Source organism: Rattus norvegicus, chromosome 1 (assembly GCF_036323735.1).
Source record: "Rattus norvegicus strain BN/NHsdMcwi chromosome 1, GRCr8, whole genome shotgun sequence".
NCBI lineage: Eukaryota > Metazoa > Chordata > Mammalia > Rodentia > Muridae > Rattus > Rattus norvegicus.
This window is the reverse complement of record NC_086019.1, coordinates 269,985,697-270,000,923: the sequence shown is the minus strand read 5'-3', so window position 1 is coordinate 270,000,923 and position 15,227 is coordinate 269,985,697. Positions and strand designations below refer to the sequence as shown.

Genomic DNA, 15,227 nt, shown 5'->3' with positions numbered 1-15,227 from the left:
AAGATTATTTGCATTTTAAAAGTGAGCAGGCATAAAGGAAATATTATTTAGATAATATACAAATTTCAGAAACTTTATTAGTAACAGAACAGTGCTTGGAAAAAAACAGCTTAGACATGGCATTTAGTGTGGTTATCATGTGAATTTTATTCTGTGTTTGATGTGCTACTTCAAAATCGTGCCCTCCAATCATTATTTGGTATCTACGTTAACAAATACATTGATTTGAAATGTGTACCAATTATCCCAATTTTGAGGAAAGGCCAAATGGAAGCTCCCACTCAATATCAAAGGTTTTCAAGCACACGAAGCTCTGGTGTCTCTAAGCCACTTAGCTTATTAAAGAACTCAAACAACTAAGTTTGTTCCATTGAATGCAGAAGGCAGAAGATCCCACCTGAGGTAGAAAGGGAACTGGATTCTTCACAGTCAGAAAGTTTCTACTACACTATGTTAGCGAAACAAAAATCAACAGAGAATATGTCAATAAATGTCTACTTCCTAGATTGAATTTTATCTTTTTAGGTTAGTGCGATAAATGGGAAAACAAGCACTCGGGTATTTAGGTCAAAAGGGAATTTCCTCCTGGGCAGGAAGGAGCGGTTCTATGCCTTCTTCCCTAAGTCACAACCGCACACCGAGGTCCAGCCCCTTCACGTAAGCCGCACCCCTCCTGCCTGGACCGCCCACCCTCCCCGAAAGCCCCACCTCGCCTATCGAGGCCCCGCCCCCATGGGTGAAGCGGGGAGCAGAAACCACGCCCCCGGCAGAAGCACACCGGGAGTCCTCCAGCTGCTCGTGGGTGTCTCCGCCTATCGTGGCTCTTGCGTTCTCTGAAGATGGCGGCAGCTGCGGGAAGGTTGCTCTGGTCCTCGGTGAGTGGCTGGCAGCTGGGCAGGCGCATGACATAACAGACACTCTGACCAGCACTTGCTTCCAGGACCGGATCGCGCCCCCTTGGGTCTGCTGGCCACTAGCCCTTATGGGAGGGAGTTCTCAGCTCGGGAACCTCGGGGCCTCTTGTAGCCCGAAAGGCCGTCTTGCGCCTGCGCAGGACAGCTTTTCTCTTCCCCGCGCGTGTAGTGTGCTCCCCAAGTCCTAGCGTTCGAGGGTTTCCTTACTACTTCTAAAATAAGCACCCAGGCCTGGCTTTTGAGGCTAGTGTGTTGACTACCGTGCTCTAGGGTCTGTCACCAAATACGACCTTGGGCAAGTGACACGTGTGGGGGTGGGGTGGGGAGAGGAGTGTAGGTATGTATGCGTGGTTTTTCGAGACAGGGTTTCGCTCTGTATCCCTGGATATCCTGAAACTTGCTCTGTAGATTAGGATAGTCGGGAACTCACAGAGATCCGCCCTTCTCTGCCTCCCGAGTGCTGGAATTAAAGGCATGCACCGCCTGGCTTGACTTCACATTTCTGAATCTCCGTTTTTCCTTTCTTTACCATGAAAGAGTGATGCCACATTTCTACATGGCTGTGAACTCATACTTAAATCTGAGTATAAACAAAGTAATGGGAATAAAAACAGTAACAGGAGCCGCTTTCTACTCCATACTCAGGCTGGACTCAGCCTTGGTATCTGCTGTTTTCTAGTAGCAGCCTACTTACTGTCTTCTTGTTAGCCATCCTCCTCTCTTTTTTCATCGCAGGGCTCAGCTCCTAACTCTCTGTCCCATAATGGACATCAAAGTTGAGCAAACCCTATTAACCTTGAGCTTGGGCCAAACCCTCCCAGTGTATGAACTTCACCGCTGTTCCTTGATTGAGAGCCTGGAAGGGCCTTTTTCTGAGAAAAACCTTGATGTGGCTACATGATGCAACAGATAGCTAGCTCCAGACGGAGAAGGGTACAGCTATTCAGCCTGGCCTGGCCTTCCCGAATTTTTGGAATTGAATTTACTCTTGAGGCTATATTCTTATGATTTTCTTGGCCTTGCAGTCTTTAAGAAAATCTTTAAGTCTTGCAGTCTTTAAGAAAATGTAGAGTCGCTCTTTCTCCTCTGTTGATCTCTTGCTCTTCCCCGATTGTCTCTTCTCTCCTCGTTCCCTTCCCCCTTCTCTCCACGTGCTAATGGCCGGCCTCTACTCCTCTCCCTTTCCTCCCTTTCCTCCTCCCCCTCCTCTCCCTCCCTCTCTCTTCTCCCTGCCTCTACTACCCTCTCAACTCCCCTCTCCATGCCCTGAATAAACTCTATTCTATACTTTTTTAAAAAAATAAGTAAACTCAACCCATTCTCTTAACTTGATTTGGTATTTGTTTCATTGGGAAAAGGATCATTAACAAAGAGCCACAGCACCCTTCCAAAGAGCCTTTCTAATAGAAAGCATTTTTCTTTCCAGGTGGCTCGGCCTGCGAGCACTATTTTCCGGAGTATTTCTGCCTCAACAGTTCTTAGGCCTGTTGCTTCTAGAAGAACCTGCTTGACAGACATGCTGTGGTCTGCCTGTCCCCAAGCAAAGTTTGCCTTTAGCACCAGTAAGTGTTACTGTGCTCTAGTTGGCACCCAGGTAAAGGGGCCCATATCAACTACTCTGGACCCTGGCTATTCTACATGAGGCTTGTCCTTGGAGATTTTAAAAGTGCAGTGTGAGAATGCATAGAGATGGCTGGATCTATAAGGAACTGTTAGGAACAGTACTTGGCAGTGTCAAAATTTTAAAACCTACTTTTAAGAAAACAGGAAGAAAATGGAAGCCAGTGGTGGAGCCACACACCTTTAATGCCAGCACTCAGGAGACAGAGGCAGGTAGATCTCTGAGTTAGAGGCCAGCCTGATCTATAGAGTTCCATGACAGCAAGGTCTACACAATGAAACCCTGTCTTGAAGAACCAAAAAGGAAAAAAAAAAGTTCCAGGCCAATGATAATGTCATAGTGTGAGACGGTCTGGGAACAACAAATAAACAGCAATGCCCCCCCCCCCCCAAGAAAAGAAAAAAAAAGAGTAGAAAGGGCTATAATCTAGGAAAAAGAAAATATTTATATAATGTACTTAAAAGATACTCCTCAGGCTGGAGAAATGGCTCAGTGGTTAAGAGCACTGACTGCTCTTCCAGAGGTCCTGAGTTCAAATCCCAGCAACCACATGGTGGCTCACAACCATCTGTAAAGAGATCTGATGCCCTCTTGTGTGTCTGAGAACAGTTACAGTGTATTTATACATAATAAATAAATCTTTAAAAAAAATAATCCTTTAAGATACCTAAATTACTAGATAAAATGAATACACAAAACACCACAGAGCTCTACCATACCTTATCCCAGCTTTGGAATATGTCCTGCATCTTGCTCTTGGTTTCTCTCTGCCACGCCTCAGTGCCTCTCACTAAGATAACGACAGGCATTGCTCCTGTCAGTCTTATCCTTCTGATGGCCTAATCTGCCTGGAAACAGCTGTTTTCCTGCACTAGAGCCTCCTAGACTCTGTTCTCCCTACCGTGAAGAGCTAATCCGACTGCTTGTTGTTGAGGGTCCTTTTAAGACCTGCTCTGAGTTTTGAGTTTGTTCCTTCCCTCTGTATTGGCCCCTCAGTCAAGTCAAACAATACCATGGGCAGTTTCCTGTGATACACACACCCAAGTCTGAGCTAGCTCCATGTCTGACTGCCTTCTCTGATTCTTTCTATTGCCTTCCTCCTCTTCCTTTTAGTTCCAAGCCATTTCATTTCATTTCTTCTAGTGTTTGTTCTAGTGTTTTTCTTTAGGGTTGGAGTGATAGCTAAGTCAGTCAGTTCTGACCAACCTTCAGAACTCACATAAGACCCAGCATGGTAGTATGTGATGGTCTCAGCACTTGGGGAGGAGAAGACCACTGAGTCCTTGGAGCTCAGTGTCAGCTAGCCTACCCTACTTGGTAAGCTGAGTTTATAAAAGACTCTTAAAAGAGAGAAAGGGTTTAAAAAAAAATGGTAAATGTCTTCTGAGGATCTGTGTGTCTTCCATTCTCCATATTCATGCTCATGAGTATGCTTTGCACGCACGCGCACACACACACACACACACACACACACACATACACACACACACACACACACACACACACACACACACACACACACACACACACGCACGCACGCACGCACGCACTCCCTACCACTGAGTTGAGTTTGTATATGCTTTGGAACTGTGCTGAAGGAAAAATTACTCTACCTAAGATGTACAATTGAAGTGAACCATCTTACTGCATTGTGTTAATAAACAACTTTTGTCACCAGTTACAGTAAATAGTAAATTTACTTGGTAAGTAAAATCATGCAGTACTTCATGTGGTAGATGACCAGCTACATACAGGTGTGTGATCTTTTTTAGGTTCTTCATTCCACACCCCTGCTGTCACCCAGCATGCGCCCCATTTTAAAGGTACTGCTGTTGTCAATGGAGAGTTCAAAGAGCTGAGTCTCGACGACTTTAAGGGGAAATACTTGGTGCTTTTCTTCTACCCTTTGGATTTGTAAGTTTGATTTTATAATATTTTCATGTCCCTCAGAGCTGGTGTTGATCTCTAACCCACACTGAAATTCCTCTTTTAGTGGAGAGGAAGGTTCTTTCTAATTTTTGTCCACTGTCCTTGGCCATCTGTAGCTCATGTGAACATAATGGGAGGAAATGTCCTTCCTTTTAATGGAGGAGTTTTAGTGTGGTTCTGTTGGTTTTTCCGGTGATCCTGGGGATCAAACCCCGGGCCTTGTGCATGCTAGGCAAGCACTCTTACTGGATTATGCATTCAGCATTTAATACAGTTTTATCTCATATGCTTTCGATTAGTGGTTCCCTAAGCCAGTCTAAACTTTACAACAGTCCGGGTGGAAGTAGTATAAGAAATGATTCTTTTTTGGGGGCGTGGGGGTGGAGATGTGACTCAGAAGAGCACTGGATGCTTTTCCAGAGGTCCTGAGTTCAATTTCCAGCAACCACATGGTGGCTCACAACCATCTGTAATGGAATCCAGTGCCTTCTGGTGTATTTGAAGACAGCAACAGTATAACTCATACATGCATAAATAAAATGAGTTTTTCATAAAGTTACTTTATTTGAAAGTACAGGTTTTCTTTTAACTCTTTAAATATGCCTCCCAACCACCTTCATTCATTTGTTTATTTGTGTGTTTGTTTGTTTACTGGAGGCAAGATTTTTCTCTGCCTCCTGGGTGCTTGGATTAAAACTGGACACCACCAGCCCATAAGGAAGCTTCCTTTTTTTTTTGGTTGTTGTCGTCATGGTCTCCATATGTAGACCAGACTGGTCTGAACTCACAGAGATCCTCCTTCAGAGTTCTGGGATTAAAGGTGTATACCACCACATGCAGCACGCCCAGCCCATTTTCACATTTTTTTTAACCCCTAAGTGAATCAATTTAGTTTTAGACTACCAACTGTGGTAAGATTTTAGATCTGATGAACCTTTCTTTTCCTCCCCCCAAGCACATTTGTGTGTCCTACAGAAATTGTTGCTTTCAGTGACAAAGCCAATGAGTTTCATGACGTAAACTGTGAAGTAGTTGCTGTTTCTGTGGATTCCCACTTCAGTCATCTTGCCTGGATCAACACGCCAAGAAAGGTAGGTTGAGTGACAGTCACCTTTTCTTGGTTTTATTTTATTCTTTGGTTTCATTTCTACTTCATAAATAATACAGACCACACAATAAAAACATTGTATATATTTATGGAATACAATGCAATGTTTTGATACATGTGTACATTGTGCAAGGATCAAATCAGGCTATTCAGTACTCTTTCCTGAGTCATTTCTTTGTGGTGATGACATTCAGAATCCCTTTCAGCTTGGTGGAAGTGGTTCACACCTTTAATCCCAGCACTCAGAAGGCAGAGACAGGATGATCTTTGTGAGTTTTGACTTAGTCTGGTCTATGTAGTGAGTTCCAGGACAACCAGAGCCACATGGTGAGACCCTGCCTCAAACAAACAAACAAAGATGCTTCTTTAGCTAATTTTAAAAACTGATATGTAGTCATTTATTGTACAGAAGAACAGAACCTATTCCTCTTATCTAACTAATCATTGGCCAGTGTCTCTTGCTCATTCCCCAGCTACCCCTGCTCTCTGCACTAACAAAAGAGATTTAATACAAAGTCTAGAGGTTGTCAAGACTTAGATAGTCTGAAGGGAGCATTTGCCTGCCTCCCTGCCTTCCCCTTTTCGTCCTTTCAAAAACAGTGTCTTGTGTATTCCAGGCTCAGGATTAGGGTATATTAGCTTAGATGACCTTGAGCTGATCCTTCAGCCTTCCAGAACCTGGTTTATGCCTTGCTGGGATCAAATGCTGTACATGTACCGGTGAGCCATATCCTTCTGGAGTAGGTTACTTATAGATCCTCTCCTGTCAGCAGTTTGTAAACTATGGTCATAACATATGATATAGACCACACAATATCTTTACTGCTCATTCCACATATTTCTTCCAAGTAATGGAGATAGGCTCAGTGGGACAAGGGATGTGGCTGTTGTCTGTCACCTCCTCTTGAACCCTTAGTAGTTGACTGTACTGTTCTGTTTGATGTCTACAAATCTGCTAAGGGGGAAAAAAAAATCAAAATTTCACTAGGTATGTTCAGGACTAACAATAGTGACTTGAATAATTTACTTTCTTCATTTTTATATTTGAGAATTTAGTTTTCAATTCAACAGCTGCTTTAACAATTGGAAAAAGAGGGCGGGTATGCTCACAGCTTTTACCTAGCATACACAAAGCCTTGGGTTCAGTCTCCAGTACCACATACATTGGATGTGTTAGCACAGCCTATTATCCAGGAAGATAGAAGTTGAAGATCATCATTGGCTACATAGAAAGTTGGAGACCAGTCTGGCTGCATGAGACAGACCCTTCCTCAAAAGATAAAGGTCAATCAGTCTCTTTCTAGCAGTGGCCTGAAGAAAAGTATTTCACTTTTTGAGCTTTAGTTTCCTCCTCTTTAAAATGATGGAGATGGGCTATTGAGGTCAGTCAGCAGGAAAAGTGCTTGCTGAGCAAGCCTGACAACCTGGAGCCTACATAAAGTGTAAGGAAAGAACAACTCCAGAGAGTTGTTCTCTCGCCTCCACACGTATGCAATGCCACGTTTGCGCACACACATAAACATACACACATCAGTTAATACATCAAGATCATAGGTACTGGAAAGATGGCTCATTGGTTAAGAACACTGCTGTTTTTTAAGAGAACCCAGGTTTAATTCTCAACATCCACATGTCAGCTCACAACTGCCTTTAGCTTCAGTTTCAGGGGACCAGATACCCTCTCCTGGTCTTCTCAAACACTACATGCTTATGATAGATACACTTACATGCAGGTAAAACTCTCTGACACGTAAAATATAAATAACAGGGTTGGGCTGGTTGTAAGAGGGAAGTAAGTTAAACATAATTCCCTTACGTGCATTTACTGTTACTTGCCACCATCATTGTTGGTTTTTAACATTGGAATGTGGTTCAGACCTTGTTGGACCATCCAATAAAAACCAGTCCTGTTTGCCTTTTTATTAGAATGGTGGTTTGGGCCACATGAACATCACGCTGTTGTCGGACTTAACTAAGCAGATATCCCGAGACTACGGAGTACTGTTGGAAAGTGCTGGCATTGCGCTCAGGTAAGAGCTGTTCTTACAGACAGGATGGTTTGGCATATTTTAGTGTCATCTTGATTTTTAAAGATATATAAGGTCTCTTCTACAGCATTTTTGTTTGTCAGTTTTGGCAAAACTCAGGAAGAAATACAGCTTTGGTTCTTTGGTGGAAGTTTTGATTTTTGAGTCAGGGTACATACATACATACATACATATATACATACATACATACATATCACCAGGTTATCCTTGAATTTGTTCTCATTCTAGCTATCTCAGTGCTGGGATTATGCGTTTGTATCACAAGTATGATACCTGGATGATAAACGCTGTCAGAAGCAAAACCTTTTTCTTTTCTTAATTTAGATTGTATATTAGGGCTCAGAACTTAGAGAATGAATTTACACTGTGTGTGTGTGTGTGTGTGTGTGTGTGTGTGTGTGTGTGTGTGTGTAATAAATACATAGGTTTATTAGAATGCCTTATAGGCTGTGGTCCAACTAATCTTAGCAATCTCAAATCGGGGTTTCTACCCTGTCTTGGTCATTCAGTTCCCAGATAAAAGATACACGCCCTTTATATTTATAATAAGCCTTTATAGCACTAGAGCTGGGCAGATATCTACCCTCTAAGCTGTTAGAAATTACTTCCCCATCAACAACCCCGAGTTGTAACTTCCATGTTCCATCTGGGCTTCTCTCTCCATCTTCTCTCCTTCCTCTCCAGTCCTCTTCTTCTTCCTCTTCCTCCTCCTCTTTTTTTCTCCTCTTCCAACCCCAAGCCCGGAACTCAAAAATCTCTCTTCTGCCTGTAGAAGGCTATAGACTCTATCTTTTCACCAGTCAGAGAGGGATGAGTTGGGGAACAAGGTTACTCATAGACTCTCTAGTTCCTGACCAGGCCTTGTGGGCCAGTATTAACATTACAATACATAGCCAAAGACCAAAGCTCAACCGCAGGAATGCTAAGAAGTGGTCCAATGCTAGTGAGAGAACTGACTTACTTACCATCAAGAGCGCTAGCAAGCAGGTAAGAAGCAGGCTTCCTCCTTTCATGTCCTTTATATAGGCTGCAGGGAGAAGGCATGGTCCAGATCAAAGATATATATATATTCCTAGGCTGGAGAGATGGCTCAGCGGTTAAGAGCACTGGCTGCCCTTCCAAAGGTCCTGAGTTCAATTCCCAGCAACCACAAGGTGGCTCACAACCATCTGTAATGGGATCTGATGCCCTCTTTTGGTGTGTCTGAAAACAGCTACAGTAAATAAAATAAATAAATCTTAAAAAAAAAAAATACATATTCCTACTTCAAATATCCAGATTAGAAATGGGATATATTCTTCCTACTTCAAATGACTTAATTAAGAAAGTAATCGCTGGGCAGTAGTGGGGCACACCTTCAATCCCAGCACTCAGGAGGCAGGATCAGGTAGATTGCTTGAGATTGGGGCCAGCCTGGCCTGCAGAATGAATTCCAGGACAGCCAAGACTATACATAGAGAATCCCAATCTGAGGAAAAGGGGGGCAAAGAGTTTCCTCACAGATGTGCCCAATCATTTGGGTTTTAGTTAATTCCTGATTTTGTCAAGTTAACAACCAAGAGTAGACATCACAAATTTATTTTATTTTATGTGTATGGGTATGTTTTGCCTGCATGTATGTCTGTGTTGTAAGCACTTTCCTTGGATTAGAAATGGGTCCTGGAGGTCAGATCCCCTGGAACTAGAGTTATAAATGGTTCTTAGCTGCCATATGGGTTTTGGGAATCTAACCCAAGTCCTCTGCAGGAGCAGTAAGTACTCTTAACTGCTTCCCCATCCCCAGAAAAAGCCATTTTTATTTATGTCTATAAATAAATAAATAAATTGTGCACTAAATAGTGTCTGTGAGGGTTGCATATCTTTCAGAAATGGCCAAGACGTGTACCCTGTCCACTACCTGGGTCTCCTTTTAGTAAAGGGTGCCTATGTTTTGATGGTCCCACTGATACCAGTCCAGGAACCCTTCTGTAACAGCTTTTCCTGGTACTTAAGCTACTGGACCGTTTGGAGAAAGACTTTTCAAAGTTCATTCTCTTGTCTCCCCCCACACTCTTGTGTGTGTGTATGTGTGTGTGTGTGTGTGTGTGTGTGTGTGTGTGTGTGTGTGTGTCAGTCTCAATTTCTCCCAGTGTAGACGGTGTTGTATAAGCTGTGAAACTGAATAAACCAATATTTGATTTTGTCTTAGGGTTTCATTGCTGTGAATAGATACCATGATCTAGGTAACTCTTACAAAGGAAAACGTTTAATTGGGGCTGGCTTACAGTTTCAACGGTTCAGTCCATTATCATCATAGTGGGAAGCATGGTAGTGTACAGGCAGATATGGTGCTAGAAGGAGAATTCTACATCTTGATCTGAAGGCAACCAAGAGAGACTCTTCTGCAGGCAGCCAGGAGGAGGCGCTCTTCTGCAGTGAGCAGGGCTTGAGCACGAAGAGATCTCAAAGCCTTGCCTATACAGTAGCACACTTCTTCCAGCATGGCCATGCCTACTAGTGCCACTTCCTATGGATCAAGCATATTCAAACCACTACAGGTTTTCTTTTTAAACTTTGCCTTTTAATGGCTGTGTGACTCTGGGCTGCAATATTCTCTTAGATAAAATGAAGGTGAATCTGGTTGGTACAGAGGAGTAACCTAGTCAGGTAGTTTAGGGAGTAGGGCATGCAGTTGTCATAGCCCGTGCTTTCTATGTTCTTACATTCCGTGGAAGTGGAGAAAGTTCCCTGTCTTACACAATCACATGTTCAGTTGCAGCCTTTTTCACAGGAACATAGGCTTCAGTTGTCATCTGGAAAAGAGGACCATGCCTTGGGGTGCCATACAGTTGGACTAGCTACGCCCAACACATCTTGAACCTCTGGCAGGGTTAGGGAAGTTCGCCTTGTTGACTTCAGTATTACTGTTTCCCTTAGTAAACCAAAGCCAAGCTCCTCCATAGTTGACTGTGGCAGGAGAAAGTGTAATCTGTTATGATTCCTTCCCTAGGGTTTTCTGATTTTATAAACTCCTATCAGTTTTCTTCTGGGCTAAGAGGGGAAAGAAAGCTGAGTCTAGCTGATACGTAGAGTGTATATGCCCTGCTCCTTCCCAGGTCTGCCTGTACTTCTCTCTAGAGACTGCACCTGGTTCCCTCAAAGACCAAGCAAAAGAAGTGTAAGGTCAGACTCAAAGCTTTGATTCCAAACATCAGGCATTGGAAAGAGAAGCTTCTTTGTACTTTGCCTTTTCCCTGTGTAGTTGACACTTGAAGTCCCTGTATCCTGTTGAGGGGGATAAAGCTTGATGTGGTGCACACCTTTAATCCAAGCATTCTGAGTTCTAGGCTAGCCTGGTCTACATAGTAGTGCCAGGACTGTGTAGAAAGACCCTGTCTCAAAAGAAAAACAAAAGGGATTGTGAGCTGCCATAAAGATGACTCAGCAGTCCTGAGTGCTCACTGATGTTAGAGGATCAGAGTTTGATTTTCAGGACCCACATTACAGACGCCTATAACTCCAGCTCCAGAGAATCCAGCACCTTCTTCTGGACTCCATGGGTGTTTGCACGTATGCATAAACAACAAACACACAAAAATAAAATCTTTTAAAGGGAAGTTTTAAATATTGGATGTAGTTCCAATCTCCCTCTTACGTATATGAGGTCACATTACCAGTCTGAACCGGGAGTCCAAAGAGTGCATGCTAGATCACTGTGTAAAGGTCTCTTCTGTCTTTAGTTCATCTTTTTTAGGTATCCTATCACATTGGGGATACAGTTTTGCAATATTCCTATAATGTATGCTTTCTGTGGTGGTCTTGTATTACCAGAGCATGTCATTATTGAAAGGTGATAAATTTTCTTAAAATATTAATTCCAGGGGTTGGGGATTTAGCTCAGTGGTAGAGCGCTTGCCTAGCAAGTGCCAGGCCCTGGGTTTGGTCCCCAGCTCCAAAAAAAGAAAAAAAATATATATTAATTCCAGGTTGGTTTTTCTTTTTCTAAGATTTAATTTTAACTATGTGTGTGTAACTCTGTAAAAGCATGTACATTTACTTACTTGCCCTTGGAGGCTCTAAAAGGAAGTCAGATCCCCAGAAGCAGGAGTTACAGGCAGTTATGTGGTTCCCCTACATGGGATCTAGGAACTGAACTCGGGTCCTCTGGATAGACAGTAAAAATTATTAATTGCTAAGTAATCTCTTCAGTCCCTAACACTCCCATTTTAAAGCATTTGACAAGTTGATGAATTTACTAAAAGGAGAACTGAAGACATAAAAGGACAGAAATGAGTTGTTGGCACTATTCCTGTTAATGAGGATAAATTCTGTGCAGAGGTCTCTTCATTATTGACCCTAATGGTGTCATCAAGCACCTGAGTGTCAATGACCTTCCGGTGGGCCGAAGTGTGGAAGAAACACTCCGTTTGGTAAAGGCGTTCCAGTTTGTGGAGACCCATGGAGAAGTCTGCCCAGCCAACTGGACACCAGAGTCCCCTACGGTATGTTGTTTTCCTCAGATCACTACGCCCCAACCCCAGGTCTCCTCTGTCTCAAGGGTGTTCTGTCAAGGAAGGCTACAGAGGTGCTGGCTGAGTGTGGGTGGGTGACACTTAGATGGACAGTTTCTACTGAGGCTGCTAGTTAATTTTCATCTATATGTTTTAAACAAAATGGGCTAATCTTCAACAGTGAAGAAATTTTAGTTTAAGACTAAGAGCTTGGGCCAGATATGGTAGCACACACCTTTTATCTAGATGAAGGGGCAGGTGAACCATTTTGAGTTTGAGGCTAACCTGGTCTACAAAGTGAGTTCCAGGATAGCCAGGGCCATTGGAAACTCTGTCTTCAAACAAACAAACAAACAAACAAACAAAAAAAGCTGTGATCCTTGAGCTCCCTTTTGAGACGACTGTTATGAAATTCCTCCTAAACTATTTAATTTTTTTTTTTTAAATTTTCAGATCAAGCCAAGTCCAACAGCTTCAAAAGAGTACTTTGAGAAGGTCCATCAATAATAGGTCATCCTATGTCTGCTGTTTACCTGAAGCTTCTCATGCCAAAAGAGAGCCCCAGCTGGAATCCTGAAGATTATTTATAGAATGGCAAAACCTCACCATGCTTGTGTTTATAAGTACTGCTCCATGGGCTTTGTAATTTTAAGACAGGTTCAGGTTAAAGGTGGCCAGCTCCTTCCATAGCTGTCCTTACTAGGGACTTCTTGATGGCTACCAATTCTCTACAAGTGCTTGGTCCCCATTTCTTAGATCATGTCTTCAGAGGGTTAAGATTTCTTAGCCTGCCCTGAAGCTTGGTCTACAGTGAAGTAGCACATAGCACCAGTACTTAGTGAAATGAAGTAGCACATAGCGCCAGCACTTAGTGAAATGAAGTAGCATATAGTGCCAGCACTTAGTGAAAGCTTCTGATCAAGGTCCTGAAATTTCCTCTTGGATTTTTGTTAATTATGCTGAATTTCCCATTATTTTTTAGTGTAGTCATTAACTCACAGTGTCCTTGTGTGTTCTAAGGTATTGATGAGTTATAATCATGAAGGACTATGTTTCTAAAACACTATGTCATTTTCTTTTCTTCAAGTGCTGGATGTAAAGAATAAAAATAAACATTAAGATACTTGACATCATTAACTGTCAATTTATTCTGGGGCACTGCTCCTCCTTTGATGACTTAGCTCAACAAGTACCTGTTTACTGGGCATTTTACACGGAGCTGTCTCCACTCTTAGGAAACTGAAATTAGCAGGCAAGATACCTAAACTTTCATCCCTTATTTTGCTAGCTCCTGGAATGAAAACCATGCCAGGTTGGTCCTGGAGGCATTGGAGTGAAGAAAAATAAACCTTTGTCTTTATTCCCTTGATTCTGGAAGAGAAGCTCAATAAACAGAAATCAGGTACTTGCAGGGTTCTGAGTAGGTTTTTCAGGGAAGTCTTTAGGGAGAAGAGTCTGGTTCTATTTTTGCATATGTAAAATGAGTGTAAATATATATATATATATATCTTGGGGTTTTGAGGAAAAAAACAGAAAGGGGGATTAGCAAGTGTCTTAGTGGCTTTTCTTTTGCTGTGACAAAACATGACAAGACAACTTATAAAAGAATTTGTTTTGGATTTTTTATTTGTTTATTTGGTTTTTCAAGATAAGGTGTCTCTGTGTAACAGCTTTTGCTGTCCTAGAATACTTTGTAGACCATGCTGGTTCAAATTTAGAAATCTATCCACATCTGCCTCCCAAATGCTGAGATTAAAGGTGTGTATCACCAGCACGCAAGACTAGAAGAAAGAATTTAAGTTGAGGCGGGTGGTTCCAGAAGATTAGTTTGTGACCTGCATGGCAGCTGGTAGGAATGGCACTGGAACAGAGCTGAGAGCTTACATCTGATCCACAGGCCTGAGATAAGACACCTAAGTGGGAATGGTGTGGGCCTTAGAATCTCCAATCTATCCCATCCCTGGGGCCTCTGACAAGGCCACATCTCCTGATCCTTCCAAACAGTTCCACCAACATGGGACAAAGCATTCAAATATATGAGCATATTGGATCCATTCTCATTTAAACCACCGCAGGAAGTAAGGGGTTTCTAGGCAGGAAACATGAAGGAGGCCATGCCACTGGAGTATTAGGGAAAGTGGCAGAATGGCAGTTAGGGACCCAGTCTCTCAGGCAAACTAAGGAGTGGATTCTAAATGTGATGGGGGAATATGTGTGATGGACATCACAGCTCATGCATGTACATATCCAGGAAGATCAAACCCAGCCTGGGCTACAGTATGGGATGAGACTTTGCCACAGCTACCTTCTGTATTCCCTCAGAATGGAGAAAGGGACAATAACGCACCCTAAAGATCGTTCTGTTTCTTTCAACTGAAGGACTTCCAAGGTGATAAAGCACAGAGCCAGCTGGACTGGATCTGTGACTCACTGAAGGGTAGAGCCAATCAGACAATGCAATGTGCGAAAGACCGTAATGATACCACAAGTGTATATCTGGGCAAAATGGGAATGCTGAGGAGGGGTCCTTTTACCCAGCTGCTGAAGGCAAAGTGAGTCAGGTCAACGAAGCGACTGAAGAGAAGAGCCACGTAAGCTGACAGACGGTCTGAATTCCTGGATGGGAAAAGCAGGGATTGATAACTTCTAGGTGGTGGTCATGGCTATCACTGGCCGCCTCCAGTGGGTTCAGCCTGGCTCAATCATTTCCTTCAATCTTAAGCAAACCTAGGATTAGTACAATTACTACTCCTTTTTCCAGATGAGAAGATAGACCTGGAGATACTGACATGGGGGAATCACTTAGTTAAGTGTTGTGCTGGGGCTCCAGCTCTGGAGTCTTACTGAACACCATGCATACTCTGTCCACACATTCAAGTGCATACCAACTAGTCCATCTATACTGACGCCTGGAAATGGGATGAGAGAAGGTAGGAAAGGCCCATTTGACTCTGTAGTTGATCTGGCTTTCAACCAAAGTGGATTGATGCAAAAACAAACAAACACCATACCGTAACAACAACAACAAAAAAATCCCCAAAGCAAAAACAACTCTTAAAGAAAAAAAGAGTAAGTTTATTCTGGAGCTATTTTAAGTCATCATAGCCTGGGAACACA

General features: G+C 42.8%; 1 protein-coding gene and 1 long non-coding RNA gene across 2 annotated transcripts; one reads left to right on the top strand and one right to left on the bottom strand.

Annotated features, from left to right (window-relative positions):
- The first annotated feature begins 812 nt into the window (after positions 1-812).
- Prdx3 (peroxiredoxin 3) lies at positions 813-13,233 on the top strand. Its single transcript, NM_022540.2, has 7 exons — positions 813-875; positions 2,341-2,476; positions 4,308-4,449; positions 5,420-5,555; positions 7,499-7,602; positions 11,936-12,101; positions 12,564-13,233. The coding sequence occupies exons 1-7, from the start codon at positions 840-842 to the stop codon at positions 12,615-12,617; spliced, it is 774 nt and encodes a 257-aa protein (NP_071985.2). The 5' UTR covers positions 813-839; the 3' UTR covers positions 12,618-13,233.
- On the bottom strand, positions 820-3,962 carry LOC134485269 (uncharacterized). Its single transcript, XR_010063334.1, has 2 exons — positions 3,255-3,962; positions 820-979 (listed from the first exon to the last, which is right to left on the bottom strand). It is a non-coding gene; the product is annotated as an uncharacterized LOC134485269 (long non-coding RNA).
- Positions 13,234-15,227: the final 1,994 nt, after the last annotated feature.

Excerpts from the sequence above, each read along its gene's own strand:
- Prdx3 (NM_022540.2), top strand. The coding sequence starts at position 840 with ATGGCGGCAGCTGCGGGAAGGTTGCTCTGGTCCTCG. Across the intron at positions 4,450-5,419 it reads TTCTTCTACCCTTTGGATTT|CACATTTGTGTGTCCTACAG; the intron begins GTAAGTTTGATT and ends CCTCCCCCCAAG. Across the intron at positions 12,102-12,563 it reads GGACACCAGAGTCCCCTACG|ATCAAGCCAAGTCCAACAGC; the intron begins GTATGTTGTTTT and ends TTAAATTTTCAG.